This window comes from Saccopteryx bilineata, chromosome 1 (genome assembly GCF_036850765.1).
Source record: "Saccopteryx bilineata isolate mSacBil1 chromosome 1, mSacBil1_pri_phased_curated, whole genome shotgun sequence".
In the NCBI taxonomy this organism is placed as follows: domain Eukaryota; kingdom Metazoa; phylum Chordata; class Mammalia; order Chiroptera; family Emballonuridae; genus Saccopteryx; species Saccopteryx bilineata.
The window spans coordinates 16,801,979-16,821,934 of record NC_089490.1 but is presented as its reverse complement, the minus strand read 5'-3'; the positions used below and the strand labels follow the sequence as shown (position 1 = coordinate 16,821,934).

General features: G+C 49.9%; 1 protein-coding gene across 1 annotated transcript in view; it reads right to left on the bottom strand.

The window, feature by feature from the left end:
- The window catches only part of DNAH8 (dynein axonemal heavy chain 8), a 297,942-nt gene that overhangs the window by 3,088 nt on the left and 274,898 nt on the right, over positions 1 to 19,956 (bottom strand). The window contains exons 85-88 of the mRNA XM_066252925.1: positions 14,571 to 14,727; positions 11,660 to 11,812; positions 10,981 to 11,170; positions 761 to 882 (exon numbers count right to left, since the gene is read on the bottom strand). Of these exons, the coding sequence (XP_066109022.1) occupies positions 761 to 882; positions 10,981 to 11,170; positions 11,660 to 11,812; positions 14,571 to 14,727 (622 nt within the window). The remainder of the gene's footprint in view (positions 1 to 760; positions 883 to 10,980; positions 11,171 to 11,659; positions 11,813 to 14,570; positions 14,728 to 19,956) is intronic.

Here is a 19,956-nt window from a genome sequence, read left to right as displayed (position 1 = left end):
CCAGCACTCAGGACCGCTGGTCCTGCCAGTTTCTACGAGTGCCCTTGACCCTGTCATTCCTGAGCGGCCGCAGCAGCAGCTGGGGACATGTGGAAAATCCCGCTTGGCAAGCACAGGGGTGACTCGTAATTGTAAAGAAATGCAGTCTGGGGAGTTCCCCGAGCCTGTCATTAATTCCCACGCCAGCAAACGGAGGGGGCTGTGACACTGAGGCCTTCCGGTGGCAGCCAAGTAAGTAAGCCCTAGCGGGCACGCTGGTGGGCCGGACGGAGGCCGCGTAGGTCAGCTTCAGGCAGAACTTCCCTCTCAGCCCCGGCCTCTGCACTGGCCCCACCACGGCCCGGCCTCTGCATGTCCCCACCACTGCCCGGCCTCTGCACTGTCCCCACCACGGCCCGGCCTCTGCACTGTCCCCACCACTGCCCGGCCTCTGCACTGTCCCCACCACTGCCCGGCCTCTGCACTGTCCCCACCACTGCCCGGCCTCTGCACTGGCCCCACCACTGCCCGGCCTCTGCACTGTCCCCACCACTGCCCGGCCTCTGCACTGTCCCCACCACGGCCCGGCCTCTGCACTGGCCCCACCACGGCCTGGGGAGCGCCTACCGCGGGGGGCGACGCGATCTCCTCCCTGGTCTGCCTCAGAACTCCCCCTCTCAGCCCCGGCCTCTGCACTGTCCTCACCACGGCCCGGCCTCTGCACTGTCCCCACCACGGCCCGGCCTCTGCATGACCCCACCACGGCCTGGGGAGCGCCTACCGCGGGGGGCGACGCGATCTCCTCCCTGGTCTGCCGCAGAACCTCGTTGTGGATGGTCACGGAGTCCAGGGCCCAGCCTTTGTGGGCACGGGTCACTTCTTGCCTCATGGCTGTCAGGAAACCTTAAAAAGAAAAGGAAGAAAAAATGTTGATGGTTGGGTGTAGCCCGCTTTAGAAACAAAGGGAGTGCTTGACCCAGTGGGTCAAGCATCCATCTGGAAGGCTGAGGTTGCCCATTCGAAACCCCAGGCTTGCCTGGTCAAGGCACATATGGGAGTTGATGCTTCCTGCTCCTCTCCCCTTCTCTCTCCTCTCTAAAATGAATAAAGTCTTTAAAAAATTAAAAAATAAACAATTAGCAGTGCTAATTGTTATTTACTTATCAATCTCCAAAGGCATGCCCATCCAAGAGGAGTTGAGATCAAACCCCGAGGTACATTTCTTTCCGTGTTTGTTTCCATGGGGACCTGCAAGGGGCGGGACGCTCCTCGCCAGCTTGCAGCAGGGAAACGGCACCCCCCTGCCTCAGACAGGAGCCTTCGCTCGGAGTTCCCCTGGGACGCCAGCCACCAAGTCCTGTAAGGGCTGTCATGTCACCCAGTCCTAGCTCACAAGCTCTGTCGGAAGACACAATGTCTAGGAACAGCACTAGAATGCTGAAACATTCTGAGAACAGCATTTCAATTAAAACTTGAATCAAGCCATTACCAAGCTTCTATCTGCTATAATGGAACAATTTCATTTGGTCATAATGCCAAAATAGAAAACCCAAATTTCAATTTGATCAAACAAAGTAATCACACTGGAAAGGAAAACTGCATGTTTTAATATGCATAATGCGGTTACTTAAAATAATACATGGTTCCGCATATGGTGGCCTTTCTTTAAAGGCAGTATTTGCAAACCATGCTATTCACTTCAGTAAGAGAAGGCTTTCTTGGAGAGTAGCATTTGATGTTAGAAACTAAACTTCAGAATGGACTTCAAAAACCTTGGGAGGATTTACGTCACATTTAGGCCTTCGTGTTAATATCGAGTATCATGCCAAACTGCAGGGCATGATTACAGGCACAGAGCTAATACCCCTTGGAGTTGGAAAGAAAGAACAGGCCCCAGCCTGGCTTTGAGAGGTCAAGTTTTCTTTGTTGCCAAGTTCTTCCCTGGTGATTAAATGAGACCTTTGGGGAAGCACTCATTCATTCATTCACTCACTCATTCATTCACTCACTCATTCATTCATTCACTCACTCATTCATTCATTCACTCACTCATTCATTCACTCATTCATTCATTCATTCACTCATTCATTCATTCATTCATTCGTGACATCTCTTGGGAGTGGCTTCCGTGTACCAGGCACTGCTCCAGGTGGGATGGCTCTAAAGAGGATGAGGCTGTCCATAGACCCAGCATTCAAGGAGCTCAGTGTAGAGGGAATGTGGAGGGAGGCAGGACACAGAATACAATGTCGTAGGAGCAGAGAGCTGAACAAACAGGACCACGCAAGAACTGAGAAGGTGAAACTGAAGGTGATGCTTGAAAGATAACACAGGGGTTCTCCAGGGAGGACAATTCCAGCTGGAGGAACAGCACGTGCGAAGGCTCTAGGCCAGGGGTAGTAAACCTTTTCATACCTACCGCCCACTTTTGTATCTCTGTTAGTAGTAACATTTTCTAACCGCCCACCGGTTCCACAGTAACGGTGATTTATAAAGTAGGGAAGTCACTTTGCTTTATAAAATTTATAAAGCAGAGTTACAGCAAGTTAAAGCATATAATAATAATTACTTACCAAGTACTTTATGTCGGATTTTTGCTAAGTTTGGCAGAATAAATCTTTATAAAACAACTTACTATAGTTAAATCTATCTTCTTATTTATACTTTGGTTGCTCCACTACCACCCACCATGAAAGCTGGAGCGCCCACTAGTGGGCAGTAGGGACCAGGTTGACTACCACTAGGGGGCGGTAGGGACCAGGTTGACTACCACTAGGGGGCGGTAGGGACCAGGGTTGACTACCCCTGCTCTAGGCTAAGGGAGAGGCAATGCTGGTGGATGAGGCTGAAACAAAGGCAGAGGTGGGATGTTTCAGGGTCCGAGTTTAGACTTGACTTTGTAGATGGTGAGAAGTCACTGAATACTGAAAGCAGGCAAATGATTTGGTCATATCTGCACCTCGTAAGGTTTATCAGAGGGCTCACTAAATCAGGATTTGGGGCTACAGAAAAGTGCTTGCATTAATCCAGAAAAAAAGTCGGTCAATCGGCCAGGGTAGCTGATTAAAAGACTTTTTATAAGTGACTCTTCTAAAGCCACAGTTCCGTGAAACCAAGAATGCCTAGCACGAAAGGGTGATGTTGTGACATAAACAGTCCACTCCAAGGTTAGCCTGGCAGCCACTTCCTTGCTCTCTGTGTTGAGTCACTTGAGGTGATTTGATCAGCACGTCATTATGTGAATTTCCATTTTAAGTACTAGACATCTCATATTTTATTAATAATATACATTTTGTGTGTGTGGCAGTCAGTGGTACATATGTCCAATAAAAAAAAAACCAATTTTCCCTTCTATGTCACTTCATGAAAATGTCACTTTCATCTTCCAACATTAACCACGCGTATTAGACACTTGCATCCAAGCAGCGTATTTGGAATTCAATTGACCCTATTTGGTGACATTTTAAAATTCATTGTTGATCTGTGACTCTACAAGGTCACAACGCACAGGACACGAGTCCCAGTCTTAAGCTACCCATCTGCACAAATTTAACAACTGCATTTCCCTATGACATTTTAAATTCCAATTAAATTGCAAATTGAACCTCACTCCATATGGCACTGAGGACAATGCCATAGGGTGCCAGGTGAGAAGTGAGCAAGATTCTCTCCTTTGTAACGCCTGCGACAAAGGCTTCAGTAATGACAGTTCTTTAGGCAACACCTTTTTTTCCCCTTTAATAAATGAACCAGTCCTTATGTAGTGCCTTAGGCTGTGCGGTATTTCCTGTCTTATCAGTTACTAAGCCTCCCAGTGGCATCTTTGAAAATGAGGAGACAAGCCCGGGCCAGTTTGCTCAGTGGTAGAGCATCGGCCCAGCATGTAGATGTCCCGGGTTTGATTCCTGGTTAGGACACACAGGAGAAGTGACTATCTGCTTCTCCACCCCTCCCCATCTCGATTCTCTCTCTCTCTCTCTCTCTCTCCCCCCCCCCCTTCTGCAGCCATGGCTCAGATTAAGCAAGTTGGCCCTGAGTGCTGAGGATGGCTCCAAGGCCTCCACCTCAGGCACTAAGAAGAGCTCAGTTGCTGACCAACAGAGCAACACCCCAGATGGGCAGGACATTGCCCCCTAGGGGACTTGCTGGGAGGGGTGCATGCAGGATCTGTCTCTGCCTCCCCTCCACTCACTGAATAAAAAAAAAGAAAAGAAAAAGAAAATGAGGAGAAATAATGTTCCTGCCACAGGTTTATGACAGGCAGTTTTTCCCTCAAATGAGAAGCAAATGGAGTTCATTGCTAAGTTAAATAAAAGGTCAGAAATCATTAAACAAAGATGGCGTTGATCCACCCAGTCGAATAAAAATGCACTGGGCACCGTTTCTGATGCTTTGCTAGGTGCTTTCAGACAGGGATCTCGGACTTGGTGAAACACTAAAAATACCTGGGCAGCCTCTAAAAGCCCCGATTCCCAGGCCCCGGCCCAGGTCAATAAGCTCAGACTTGGCCCTTGCCGGTTGGCTCAGTGGTAGAGCGTCGGCCTGGCGTGCGGAAGTCCCAGGTTCGATTCCCGGCCAGGGCACACAGGAGAAGTGCTCATCTGCTTCTCCACCCCTCCCCCTCTCCTTCCTCTCTGTCTCTCTCTTCCCCTCCCGCAGCGAGGCTCCATTGGAGCAAAGATGGCCCGGGCGCTGGGGATGGCTCTGTGGCCTCTGCCCCAGGCGCTAGAGTGGCTCTGGTCACTGCAGAGCGACGCCCCAGATGGGCAGAGCATCGCCCCCTGGTGGGCGTGCCGGGTGGATCCTGGTCGGGCACATGCGGGAGTCTGTCTGACTGCTTCCCCATTTTCAGCTTCAGAAAATTACAAAATAAAATAAAATAAAATAAAATAAGCTCAGACTCTCCGGCGGTGGGACCCAGGCACAGCATGTTTCAAGGCAGGGCTCCTCAAGCTTCACTGCTCACAGCTGTCACCGGAGAAGGAGCTCGTGTACGAGGCAGGTTCTGATTCAGTAGGTAGGTCGAGGGTGTGGCCCGAGATTCTGCATCTCTACCAAGCCCCTGGCTGGTGCTGGGGCCACTGCCACTGCCACTGCCGCGGGACCACATCACCAGGTAGCAAAAGCCTAAGGCCGAGGTGCCGCACACATTCAAATGACCAAGGGGGCTTTTAAGAAAATTAACTGTACGGACTCTAGAGGCTCCTCCCCAGATGTTGTGATGTCCCCAGTTCACGCCCCCTGAGCACAAGAAAGTATTTAAAGCTCCCAGGTATTCTCCTGTGCAGGCAGGGCTGAGGGCCACGCTCTGAAGACCCACACGTGTTTCAAAACCCAACTTGACCAGTGGGAAGAGAAATGCCTCTTGATACAAGCAAAACGGTAAGGCTCTCCGTAGTACTGACCACTATTTCCTGAGTCCCCTAGGACGCACATGCTCTCTGAAACGTCACTGATCCAGGACACGGTGGGCGCCGGGTACAACCGAGTACAAGCCGGAGAGCCGGGACTACCTCTCCGGGCCGGGCGGGATCAGCCCACTGCGCCTCGCACGCCGCACGCAAGCCGTCGCGCTGCCCTGCCGTCTCTGTGGGCGGCTCTGTGCAAAATCCTCTCCCTTGACCCGGCCTCGCATGCCTGCCCGCCCCCCTGAGCCTCCCCACCGCTCTCCCTGGAGTGGTTCCAAGGCGAACAAACTCTTTAGTATATTCCGCCTCGTCGCTGAACATCTCTTCATCTCCTTGACCTTAAAACCTGGCTCAAGACTGAAGACACTGTCCTTCCCAGCGGCTGCCCCCTCCTGAATGCGGTCTCACTGCTTTGACCACCGCCCCCCTCTGGCCACAAGCCCCTGCGTTCACTGTCCCTGCCAAAGGCCCTCGGCCCGGGTCACCGCACGTCCTGCCACCACCTGGGTCTCTCCGGTATCCCACGCAGCATCTCGAGCTCAGAGCTCTTTGACTTCATCGTTTCTGAAGACCCTCCCCTCCCCCTCCCTTTCCTCACCTCCTTTCCTGTTCAGTGTAGACCAGCGGTAGGCAACCTTTTTATACCTACCGCCCACTTTTGTATCCCTGTTAGTAGTAACATTTTCTAACTGCCCACCGGTTCCACAGTAATGGTGATTTATAAAGTAGAGAAGTAACTTTACATTATAAAATTTATAAAGCAGAGTTACAGCAAGTTAAAGCATATAATAATAATTACTTACCAAGCACTTTATGTCGGATTTTCGCTGTTTGACAGAATAAATCTTTATAAAACAACTTACTATAGTTAAATCTATCTTTTTATTTATACTTTGGTTGCTCCACTACCGCCCACCATGAAAGCTGGAGCGCCCCCTAGTGGGCGGGAGGGACCAGGCCGACTACCACTGGTAGACGCTTCCTTATCGTCACTTGCCCAGCAAACCCCCAATCTCAAGGACTCCAAATGCCCCCTCTTACTCCTTCCTACACCAGGCTGCTGACCAGTGAATCCTGAGACCAACACCGCGAGCACCACGGTTCACTGTCACCACCTCGGTGTCCCCAAAGCGCCCAGCAGCCCTCCCATCTCGCTCATCAGCCTCTTCCTCAAACGGCCGCCTCTGTCCTCCGGTCCTGCCCCCAGTGCCTCCTGCTCCCGAGACCGAGGCCGCTGCTTCTCCCTCCTCAAAATGAAACAGAAAACATGGGACGGGAACTCCCTTACCGTCTTGCTATACTGCTCACAAAAATTAGGGGATATTTCAAAATGAATATGAAGAGATAAAAAAAAGAAGAAGTGTTTGATTTTTTTTTTTGTATTTTTCTGAAGCTGGAAACGGGGAGAGACAGTCAGACAGACTCCCGCATGTGCCCGACCGGGATCCACCCGGCACGCCCACCAGGGGCGACGCTCTGCCCACCAGGGGGCGATGCTCTGCCCCTCCAGGGCATCGCTCTGTTGCGACCAGAGTCACTCTAGCGCCTGGGGCAGAGGCCAAGGAGCCATCCCCAGTGCCCAGGCCATCTTTGCTCCAATGGAGCCTTGGCTGTGGGAGGGGAAGAGAGAGACAGAGAGGAAGGAGAGGGGGAGGGGTGGAGAAGCAGATGGGCACTTTTCCTGTGTGCCCTGGCTGGGAATCGAACCTGGGACTTCTGCATGCCAGGCTGATGCTCTACCACTGAGCCAACCGGCCGGGGCCTGATTTTTTTTATTAAACAAGAACACCAGAAAAGCAAATGACAAGTCAAAGAAAGGTGTTTTATTATGCAAATGAGATGCCAAACCAACTTTTACTTCATTGGTGAGAATGCACTGTACAAAAGACTGAAAGTACTGGAGTATCTGCATGGTCCCTGATCCCCTAATTTTTGTGAGCAATGTATTAAACCTACAAAGTCTCCTGCATTTGCGCCATCCCCCCCTTATCACTCTGTTGTCACGGGTGGGGGCCCCTCCCCCTGCCCGGAGTGCGTCACTGCCCCGGGGGAGCCGTCCTCCTCCTGACTCTTCACCCACGGGGGCACCTCTGCCCTGCTCCCTCCCCTCTCCCTCTCCCTCTCTGTGCTTCTCCCCTCTCTGAGCTCCTTCCCTTCTCACCAGTGTTCCAATAAGCTCAAGTTTCTCTGATCATTAAAAGAAGAAAGGAAACCCTTTCTTCTTATAACTAATCCTCCAATTTGCTTCTCTTCTTCCCAGCCAGACGTATGCCATCACCTGGGTCTCCTTGGCATCCCATTTGGCATTATCCGTGTTGTGCACACCCACCTCCGTCCCTCCATTTCCTGGTCTCTCACACACGCACCCTCCAGTCTGACCCCTCTCCCTTCTCACCCACTCCGCAGAGATGTCTCCTGCCAATGGTCTCCTTGTTGGTGAAGCCCTCTGCCCACTTTGGCCCTGTCTCCCCTGACCTCTGGAGGCACCTGTCACTACCTTTTCCCCTCCCCTCCTGTCTTCGTGACACTATGCCCTCCTAGGTTCCTTTTTCCAAACTGGTCAGATGTGAGGGGACCATTCACAAAAGTTCAGGTGATCTGGACAACAGTGCTACCCAAGCAAATGGAAATGAATCCTGATTTGGGAGGAAGATGACCAGATGGTCATGCTGGTGAAGGCCACAGGAGGATGGACTGCCCCACGTGGGGACTTGGAAGTGAAGGGTCGGAATCTCACACCGGGACTCTGGACGACTCAGTCATATGTAGAAATGAATAGTTACATTAATGAGAATGGCTGAGGTCAATGAAGGGGCCATTCTTCATTGCCAAGGGCAGGACTTGCCTGAGAAGAACCCACAGAAAGACGAGAAGTAGCCCTCTTAGAGCTGGGAGGAGGAACAAGGAAGGCATTGGACGGAAGCTGACACAGAAAGTGTTTCCGGAGTCGGCATCCTAGACAGCCGAGGGGCATGGGGCTGGCAGGCAGGGCACTCGGCCTGGTGATGGAGGCTGGCCAGCTTATAGGGCGCGGGGGTTGGGAGGGAGGCACTGCGGACAGAGGCTGGAATGATAAAGGATGTGGCGTGACAAAAGCCAGTGCACCAGGCTCTGCCACACGCCGAACAGCAAGGAAGACAGCTGCTACTGCCACTGGAGGCGTGTCTAAGATGTCCACTCTCCTACCATTCTGCGATTTGGGGACAGGCAGCCGAGTGCTGTCCCTCAGATTTAGGTCCATTCACTTGGAATGTCTTAGATGATAGGGACAGCTCTGGTGTGGCAAAAGGAGCTATGGGGCATCCTGAGACTATCGCTGGGTTAGAATAAATGCCCTGGTCCCTTCGATTCTAAAGCTCTGTCCACCTCTGGTGCCCTTTCCCACCGACCAACCCCAGGCTGTTCTAACCATCCTCAGAACAGGCACTCAGAACCTGCCGCTCGCTGATGGCGCCTCCCCAGAAACACACACACGGGCAAGAGGCTGGAGACAGCAATGGGAAAACAGGCAGAAATGACCCGTCTACCTGCTTCAGCGAAATCGTCTCACTGAAAATCACGACGCACTGATAGTGAAGAATATGCCGTGCCTGCGATCTGCCACAGCGGACAGAGTGGCCTGCCGAGACACCGAGGGGAAGACCAGAGGAACTGGTGCGGCTAGCCTCCCAGGGCGCCAGGTTCCGGGCTGGGCAGACATTTGAAAATAATGACTCCGCGTGGTCAGCTGGAGGCAGAGGTGGGAGAGCTGGAGCGTGCTGGGTGCTGGCCTCTGCTCACCAGGAGCGCCTGCGGCTCACACCACCAGAGGGGGCAGCGTGGCCCTCATTACGAGGTTCCGAGAGGCGGTCAAGACCCTGGCTGAGGTCACACGCTTTACAACTCACAGTCTTTGAGTTTAAACACAACCCCACATACGACACAGACGCACGCATGCACGCACACACCAGTACATAACGCTCTGAAAGTCCACACCTGTGGGAAAGAGACCAAAGACAGCCTCTGAAAACCCCAAGAAGCACAATTTTTCCTTTTTTATTTTATTTTTTTGTATTTTTCTGAAGTGAGAAGCGGGGAGGCAGACAGACTCCCACATACGCCCGACCGACATCCACCAGGCATGCCCACCAGAGGGCGATGCTCTGCCCATCTGGGGCGTCGTTCTGTTGCAACCAGAGCCATTCTAGCACCTGAGGCAGAGGCCATGGAGCCACCCTCAGCGCCCAGGCCAACTTCGTTCCAATGGAACCTTGACTGCAGGAGGGGAAGAGAGAGATAGAAAAGAGAAGGGGAAGGGTGGAGAAGCAGATGGGCACTTCTCCTGTGTGCCCTGGCCAGGAATCGAACCCAGGACTTCCACACGCCGGGCAAACGCTCTTCCGCTGAGCCGACCGGCCAGAGCCGAAGCACAACCTTAACCAGTGTGTGAATACGTGTGCTGGTGTGCGCTGGGAAACCCCGGGGAGTTCCCACGTCTCCTGGGCCTGAGTAATCCCTTGGGAGCCAAACCCATGCGGTGCCCAGAACTGCGCCATTGAACAAACAGTATAGGGTCCCGGGTGCAGAGAGCTTGCCCATTTCAATAACCAAACCAAATCGCCACACACACGCCGAGCTCATCACTTGCTGCAGCGGTGATTGTGAAGGGGAGGGAAACACCAGGTTAGCTCCGTGGTGGCTGAGTCAGCCTCTTCCAACGTGACACAAAGTGCTAGGCCGTGTGACCGAGCAGCACTGCAAACAGCACGAGCTCGGCCACGGAGCGGGGTCGGCGAGGCCTGACCCCTGTCCTTGCAGCAGCGTGGACCTCAGGGCACGGGTCTGAGGGGCGATCAGCAGAGGCCGGGGGGGACACACAGCAGCCGGTGTCAGGCGCGCACTACGTTATGAGGACGCCCGGTAAATGGCCACCTACAAACAGAACGTTTTCAAATGTTTCAGAGTCTAGGACCTAGACTCTAGGTGATTTGACCATACATAGTTGTGGTGCAACTATGGCCTTTTTGCAAACTGTACTGTGTTTGACTCAAACACAGTGTGCTTTTTTAATTAAAAAAATTGTACTTCAATGTTTTGAACTGAAGAAAGAAATTATTTCATCAAAGGGGACGGGTTCAGAAAATATAAATCCAGGAGATACATTCAAGTTGAGAAATCAGTGACTGATGTCAAATAGCGGCTGAAAGGCTTCCGAATCGAGGGGCTTTGTCTGCGTGCACACTGCCGGGGGGCGCGCAGGGACAGGCCGGGGTCTTCCTGATTTCCAGACTCGGCCCAGCAACACAGAATGGAAATAAGCTGTCCCCCATGTCAAAACAAGGAGGAGGAGGCGGAGAAGTGGTGGGTATGCGGGGAAGGTTGACTCCACTCCTCCACGCCACAGGAGAAAGCAGTTGTAGCTGAGCTGTGCGTGTGCGTGCTTCTGTGTAAAGGGTAGGGAGTGCCAACAGGCCCCGGGTTTTCCTACACAGGACACCCTGAGCGGAGGAACCGAGCTTCAGCTTGAAGCCAGATAGAGCCTGACCGGGCGGTGGCGCAGTGGATAGAGCACTGGCCTGGGATGCGGCCGGCCCACTCTCCCATGAGCACATACCTTGGGGATTAAAGAAACCGGTCATCCAGAACACGTTGGGCCTCCCTTCAAATATCCACGTCGAAAACTGCGCATTTCTTTCCAGAAGCTCGGTGAACCAGAAGCCCAGCGTGGACGAGTCCCAGGACGCTCTTTTCCAGATGTGAGGTATGCGAGCATCATACATGTTGTCCAGGGCATCCCTCAGGTTCTGAAAAAGGTGGCATTCAGATCTTTTTTTTTTTAATTCAGTTAGAGGAGGGGAGGCAGAGACAGAGTCTCATATGCTCCCTGACCAGGATCCACCCGGCAAGCCCACTAGGAGGCGATGCTCTGCCCATTGTGCCATTGCTCAGCAACCAAGTTCTTCTTAGTGCCTGAGGTGGAGGCCATGGAGCCATCCTCAGCACCCAGGGCCAACTTGCTCCAATGGAGCCATGGCTGCAGAAGAGGGAGGGAGAGAGAGAGAGAGAGAGAGGGAGAGAGGGAGAGAGAGAGAGAGAGAGAGAAAAGCGAGATGGGGAGGGGTGGAGAAGTAGATGGGCACCTGTCTTGTGTGCTCTGACTGGGAATCGAACCTGGGACATCCACATGCTGGGCTGACACTCTACCACTGAGCCAACCGGCCAGGGCAGCATTCAAATCTGAGAAGAAAAGCCCACAAGACAAGGAAACAACTGTGGAGATGACAGCGGCTCACCTCACTCATAATGATCGTTCCTTCGATGGCCAGTTTGAGGTCATTCAGGCTACTGCGAAGAATTGAGATGACCTTTTGCATCCTGTCAATTTCCTGTCTCAGGAATATGTTCATCGAATTCAGGTGTCCCATCTTTATCAAACGCGCTTTCACCTGAAACAAAGTGGGCACTGCAATGAGGGAGGGGTTTCAGAGTCACGGGTCCCTGCTCTCCCAGTGACCTCCCCTTTCTCTGTCCCTTCCGTCCCCTGGACGTAGCCCTCCAGCCCACGTGAATGCTGACATATCTCCTGCAGAACTAGACCTGTTATTAAATCCCCCATTTCCTGGACTTGGAAAATTACTGCTCGACTGCAATGATTTGTATTTTCTACTGATTGTACTTAGTTGGTAATTGGAAATGTACTTTAAAAAGCTGAAATAGAATTGTACCTTTCTCCCCTTTTCAAATGATGAAGGACTGAAGTGTCAGTTAAATGCTCTTTTGCAATTTAATCTTTATAAAAGTATAGTTGGAATACGTTTCTTTTTCATAATGCTTTTTTTCTTATTTTTACAGAATGATTATGAGAAATGTCAGAGAAAGTAGATATGGCCGAAATCTTCTCAGAGCCCGTTACGAATGAGTGTGACTCGCTGCCGTTGCCTGTGGTCGTTGGCGCCTTGGCCAGGGTGACTAAGCTTGGAGGCTTTCCTCATTTAACCAACGAAAATATGATATTTGACGTTGAGGGGGGGGTCATTAAGCACCTGTCATTTGTTCTTTTTGGTCTACCATTTATCGACCATGTTGAAGAGATCAATCTAAAAGCCTCTGGTATGGGGACAATCAAGGACAACAATTATTGGAAAATGAGTCAATAGATACACACACATTTTAATTAGTGACATCTGCCCAAGAACAGATTGACTGCAAACACTGGCAGGAACTCATAGAGAGATGTGAGCTTTCTGCTGGCTGGAGCGGAGGGGTCAGATAAACACACGGCGTAGGAGAGAACCGAGCGATGCTCCCATCCGCAAGAGTCACCGGAGCCGGCAAACCGCGGCTTCTCGGCCGGAGACGCCAGGGCCCCTCTCTGAGTCACGGACCGGCAGAGAGGGACGAGCAGCTTCGGAGTCACCCGGACCATGTCCTCACTGTGTGGAACAGGCCTTCGGGCAGAGCCCGGGAGCTCCCACTCGGCAGCGGGCACCTCTGCCCTCCGGCAGCCATCGCGCGGGGCAGCGGGGATGTAAACTCGGGCGGCCTGGACAGCACCACCTGGGCAGGCTGGGCGCGGCATGCCGACACCCCGGCCCGGCGTGCCGGCGGGGGCCCCTGACCCACCGCCACAGCAGCCTTCTCCTATTCTCCTAAGTTTCTGGTTCTGGCACGTGGGTTTCTGCAGGCTCCTGCCCTGGGCGCTGGAGCCTTTCAGATCACAGCCATTCTGTGGAGATTCACAGTTAAGGAAAAAGGGAAATTAGGGCAATGCTTTTGTGGCCCACACATGTGGGAAATGAGGCCCAGGTATTGGCGACAATGTCGTATCAGTAGCTCGAGTAACTTCTAGGAGGCCAGGAGCCCCAAAGAGCTGGTTTTGCCCTGCTTCGGTTTTAAACTTCACCCGCAATAGAGTCACGCTTAGGAAAAACTTAAGATGCTAGAAAATCTGATTTTAGTACTGATTTTGAGTATGATTATTACTCCAGCCTAAAATCATCTGTTCATTAATATAATAAAAGATTTGCTGTAGTTTCACACAGGACTTCCACTGCTTCTGGGACCAGGTAGTAATGCGGCTCCGTTTTTACTATGGAAGTCAAAAGTATAGTTATATTTCAATTTACAAAATTCACGTTATCACCACATTTTAGGTGAGAGGAGGAGAGATAGTGAGGCAGCGTCCTGCATGCGCCCCGACCAGATCCACCCGGTAACTCCATCTGGGGCCATGCTTGAGTACAGAGCTACTCACCCACATTTGAAAAAGGCTATTTGAGGTCCTCAATCATTTTGTAAAGGGGGTTTTAAGATTATAAATGGAGGAAGCCCTGGCCGGCTAGCTCAGCGGTAGAGCGCCAGCCCAGAGTGTGGAGGTCCCAGGTTCGATTCCCAGCCAGGGCACACAGAAGAGGCGCCCATCTATTTCTCTACCCTCCCCCCTCTCCTTTCTCTCTTTCTCTCTTTTCCCCTCCTGCAGCCAAGGCTCCACTGGAGCAAAGTTGGCCCGGGCGCTGAGGATGGCTCCATGGCCTCCGCCTCAGGTGCTAGAATGACTGGGGCCGCAACGGAGCAACGCCCCAGATGGGCAGAGCATCGCCCCCTAGTGGGCATGCCGGGTGGATCCCTGTTGGGCACATGCAGGAGTCTGTCTCTCTGCCTCCCTGCTTCTCATTTCAGAAAAATACAAAAAAAAAAAAAAAAGGAAAACTGGATTAGATTAACAAGCAAACACCTGGGAGGTTCAGGAAGGAAACTATTACCAACCATCCAAACATCTGCGTGGCCTGTTTTGCTAACGAGCTGGCTAAGCGGACTGGGAGATGAAAGCATGGAGGCAGCGGACAAACCCCAGGGCAGATATAAAGGCTGGACGGAGCAGGAGGGGCAGAGGGAGCTTCCAGCCCCAGGGCTGAGGCACCCGGAGTGCAGAGGCAGTGGGATCCAGGTGGGAGAAGGTGATCCAAAGAGAAAGTGGGGTGGAAAGGAAATCGACAAAGGTGTCAGAAAAAGTGCAGGTCATAAGCTGCAAGATGCTTGAGAAATGTAAGGAAGGGAAGAGCCGAAAACAAAGATGCAATGAGCAGAGAGGGGAGGGGACGCGGAAACGACAGTCCCAGGGCTGAGCTCAGCTCCGTGGACCCCAAAGACAGCCGTGTCCACCGGGATGGAGGGCCCGGGGCGGGGGGGGGGGCGGCGGCTTACCTCATGAGGAATGTAATCAGGAGGCAGTTTGTTCAGCATATCCTCAGACAATCGGTAAACAATGGCTTCCCGGGTCTCCCCCACGCCTCCTCCACTCTCTTTGGGTTGAATGTTGGTAATTGTTTCAAGAACGTCAGAAGCAGTGTTACTCTGGTACCTGATAACCAGAGGAAACCGTTCAGAATGCAGCAGGGAAATGGACCTTCAGAGCTGATGACCCAAGCTAAAATAAAATGAAGAATCACTTAAATCCAGACTCCTCCCCCCCAAAAAAGGGAGTGGCGGAATTTACCATCAACCTATAGAAATGAAAAAAACTAAAACAAACTAGAGGTCCATTTTACTGTCTCCTAATGGGCCATCAAGGACATCACAGAGGTGAGAACCCCTCCCTCTCCAGGGAAAGAGACCACAGATGGGTCCGAGCGCCCAGGGCAGTGCCACCCAGTTGTGCTTGCAGCAAACCTAAGTACCTCGTGCCGGACCGTGGACTCCCCTTCTCTCCTCCTCTCTGGCTCATAAACTGGTCATAAGAAGCTACTATCATATGACAATTTGTCAGATCCAAGAGCACCACTCACATTGCCTCCATGAATTACAAATGATTAGAAATTTCTTTGGTCTTTTCTGTTTTGTCTCCTCACCATCCCACTGGCGTTACGATCGCCAAGGTGACCTGCTGGCCTCCACCCACCCCACCTGTCTAACGGCAGCCACCAGCTTTCTGATCCAGGTAGGCAGTGAAGAGTCACTATGCGCCAGGCACCGAGCTAGCTGCTGGATGGAATCGGGTGGCAGGCTGGTCTCTGCGCGGTCCCTTCCTCTGGTGATGGAGGGGGACATCAGTCAACACCACTGGAAGAGATTTTGTGGAGAAAAACAACAGGTGCTTTAGGAGAGCACAGCCTGCCTCTTTCTCTCTCACTCTCGCTCTCTGGCTCTCTTTGGGTCGACCAGGCGCTCTGAGATGCGGGAACTTGAGTTCTGTCCCAGAGCTGCTGGGTCAGCCAGCAGTCCTGAGGTACCTGTGGTGTGTGTGAATGTGAGTGGACGTGAGAGTGTGCTTTACATTAGGAGATCGAGGAAGGTCTCTCCCAAAACGTCACGTGCGTGCCGAGACCTGAAGGGTGAGGGGGTGGGCCAGGTCAGTGGTGGGATTCAGCTGGTTCGTATCGGTTCGGCAGAACCAACACCTAATTTTTTGTTGAGTCTGGTGAACCGGTTGTTAAAATGGCACTTGTCATCAGGGTTCTCTCTAAGGTGGGCGCCTGGGCAGCCACTCAACGTGGAAATCACAAATTGACATTCCTCACCCTTTTTTAATGTTCATCTGCGCAACAACATATTCTGATGTTCATTCCGTCCATAGGTGAAAAAACTGCAAGTGAGGACGCCAATCAAGAAGCAGTTTGGAAATGTCTTCAATAAACAGTTTTACTGTGTTTTGTCAGATAATATTTAATATTTTTTCAATAATATTTTAAAACTTTCTTATAATCTAGTTCTGTATACCTCTTTTATTGTTCTTAAGTATTAAATGCACAAAATAATAAACTACCTTTTGGTATATCGTGTTGTTGTTTTGTTTTGTTTTGTTTTTTACTTAAAATGGTCATTAGGACAGCGATCCGGTTGTTAAATTATTTGAATCCCAGCACCGGGGAGGGTGGGAGGTAAGAAAGGATATTTAGGTTGGAGGTAAGGCCGGAGGAGAGAAGGAAGTCAGTGCACTTGAGAAACAGCAGAGCAGAGCAGGGAGGACGGAGCAGGGACTGGGAGGACAGAGGAGGACGGGGAGGAGGCAGGGGCCCCCCACGCAGGTCGCGGGGCTACTCTAAGCATCTGGTCACCGCCCTAAAGGCAACAGGCCACCACTGAAGACTTCCCAAGGCAGGGGCGTGGCATGACCAGATTGAAATGTTTCTCTTTTCTGAACTCCTAATTTACCACCTGTTAACACTGCATAATTAGATTGTTTGGGATTACTGTTTTGTCTTGTTTGTGAATTTTGTCTCCTGTCCAGATGTAAACCACGCATCTTCTTTCATGGGTGTTAGAGGCAAGTCTAAAAGGACTTGAGATTAGTTATTTGTTTAAATAATTTTATCTTTCAAGTGCCACCGACATAAAAGATTATATTATTTTCAGGTGTACGACATAGTGCATACAGTGATTTATTTCCTTGGACATAAGATAGGCCTTTGTGATATGGCTACATGTATCCAGATTTTCAAGGGCAAGCCTCAGTCTAGCAATTCTACATCCAAGAATTCACCCCAAAGAATCAGACTTCCCCTTTCTGAAAAAATAACTAGAAGTGCTGGATATGAAAAACACCTCTTTAAAAACATTACTGAATGAGCAAGAAACTAAGACATCCTCAGGGTCAAACAAAAATCCAGAGTGAAAGCTGGAACACAGGGAGATACACCCGGGAAGGAGGTGTGTGGTGTCGGCGAGTGCCTGTAGTGCTGGACAGCAGGCTGGGGGAGGAGGGGAGCCCTGTACCCCGGGGGAGAGTCTAACAGGAAACCCCTGCACGGACCTGGGACCTCCCAGGGCTGTGCACTCAGTGCGTGGGGCAACTAGACAAAACCCACAGGTCCGAAGGGGACAGGAGGTCGACTGATCTATCCCCCTTCTTGGCATTGCGTGGGGAAGAAAGTCTTTCCTGAGAACTTCTAATTCCCCGGGTTTGTGACATTAATGAACATTTATTCATATCACCTGCGTGATTTGAAAAACCTCAAGCCAGAAGTTTCTTTTAGGGAGGTGGCAGGAAGTACCCAGGTGGTACGCGGCAGAAGCACACAGATCTTCCCTGGGACACGATGCCTTCACTCCAACCTCAAGGAATTCAACAGTTAATTCCTGATAGACACGAGCTCACAGGCAAAGGTTAGAAAACTCACAAAGGAACAGGGCGCCGTGAGCGAGAGTCCGCAGCAACAATAAAAAGCAAGACCAAGCCCGCAAAGATCTCAGAGAATAAATTTTCAGATGCATGGTCTAGAAACATTTTCACTATACTGAAAAATTTTTAAAGGCAATGGCAAATATAGGTATGAAATGGAAAACTGTAAATATGGACAGCGTATTTGAAAAAAGAGCCAAAGAGAACTTCTGGGCATTAAAAAGTAAAATAAAAATTTAAATGTGTATTAGTTCTTTATTGATGCTGCAACAAATTACCACAAAATTGATGGCTTAAACCAGTACACATGGACTACTTTACGATCCTATAGCTAATACGTCTGACACAGGCTCATTGGGCTAAAACCAGGGTACCAAGAAGACTGGGTTCCTATGGGCTTTAGGGAAAGACCTGTTTCCTTGCTCTCTTGACTTGTTGGCAGAATTCACTTTCTGACAGGTGTAGGTCTGAGGTCCCCAATGCCTGGTTGGCTGTCGGGCGAGGGGTTTTCCAAGCTTCCAGAGGCATCTGCATTCTTTGGCTCATGGCTGCTTCAGCAAAGTCAGCCCAGGAGCCTCTCTTGCTTCGAGTCTTTCCTCCTCCTTCCATTTCCTCTCTCTGACCTACCCTTCTGCCTCCCTCTTCCACTTTTAAGAGCTCATGTGATTAAACTGGACCCATCTGGGGATCTAGGGTAACATCCTCATTTCAGGATCCATAAGCCTAATAACATCTACAAAACCCTTTTTACCATATAAGGTCATATGTTTGTAGGGCCTGGGGATTAGGATATGGATGCCTTTGGGGGTCCATTATTCTGCCTGCCATCGTAACAGATAACAAGGGACTAAACAGAAGATTAAATAGAGCCAAAGAAAGAATGATAAAATTGGAAAACAGGTCTGAAGACATTATCTAGAATGTTTCAGAGGGGAAAATAAATAGGAAGTATGAAAGAGAGGTTCAGAGGCATGTAGGCTAAACTGATAAGCTCTAACATACACACCAGAGAAGTTCTGGAAAGACAGAGGAAGGAGAATGGAAAAGAAATAGTGATGAAACGGTCACTGAGAATTGATGAAAGATTTGAGTCTGCAAACTGAGGACACTCAATGCATCCTAGAATAAACAAAGAAATGAACAGAACCCCGTATGTAGACACATCACAATAAAACTGTAAACACAAAGAATAAAGAAACTATCTTAAAAGCAGTCAGAAAGAAAAACAGGTTATCTAGAAAGAAATGACAGCCAATTCCTCAGTAGCAGCAAGAAGAAGCAGGAGAAAATAGAACGATGTATTCCACCTACTGGGATAAAATAACTACAAATGTAGAGTTGTATTCCAATCAAAACTATCTTTCAAGAATGAGGGTAAGGAAAAAAAAATCTGAATAGACTTACCAAAGATGCTATAATGATGGCCAATATCACATAAAAAGATACTTAACCTCATTATTTATTAGTAAAATGCAAATTAAAACTTCTATGAGCTACTACTCCACACCTACAGAATGGTTATAATAAAAAAAACTCAGACGATAACAAGTGTTGACAAAGATGCAGAGAAACAAACCCTTATACATTGCTGGAGGGCACTGTGAAGCAGTGTGCACACTTTGGAAAACAATTTGGTAGGTTCCTAAAATGTTAAGAACAGATTAATCATATGACCCAATAGTTATATTCCTAGTTATCTATCAAGAGTAATAAAAAAGACATGTCTACAAAAAGACTTGGACACGAATGCTTATAGCAGCATTATTTATCATAGCTAAAATGGAAAACTACTCAAATGCCCATCAATTGGTGAATGAATAAACAAAATGTGGTCTACTTCTGGTCAAGATGGAGGTATAGGTAAGCAAAAATGTACCCAAAAGGGTGCACACCAAGACACATCATAATTAAAATGCCAAAGGTTAAAGACAAAGAGATTTCTTAAAAGCAGTAAGACAAAAGCAGTCAATCACCTACAAGGAAGCTCCCATAAGACTGTCAGCTGATTTCTCAACAAAAACTTTGCAGGCCAGAAGGGAGTGGCATGAAATATTCAAATCAAGGACCTACAAGCAAGACTACTGTACCCGGCAAAGCTATCATTCAGAATCAAAGGACAGTTTTCCAGACAAGAAGAAGGTCGAGTTCATCATCACCAAACTAGTATTACATTGAATGTTAAAGTGTTCTCTTTCAGAAGAAGAAGGGGGAAAAAAAAGACAAACTATACAAAAAATAATGAGGTAATAAATACATATCAACAATTAAATCTAAAAAACCAAATAAATAAATAAATAAGCAGAATAGAAACAGACTCATAGACTCACAGAACATTTTGACAGTTGCCAAATGGGAGCAGAGTGGGAGAACAGGTGAGAAATGTGATGGGATTAGAAAGTACAGATTGGTTGATATAGAATAGACATGGGATGCAAAGCACAGTGCAGGGAATATAGTCAATAATATTCTTTT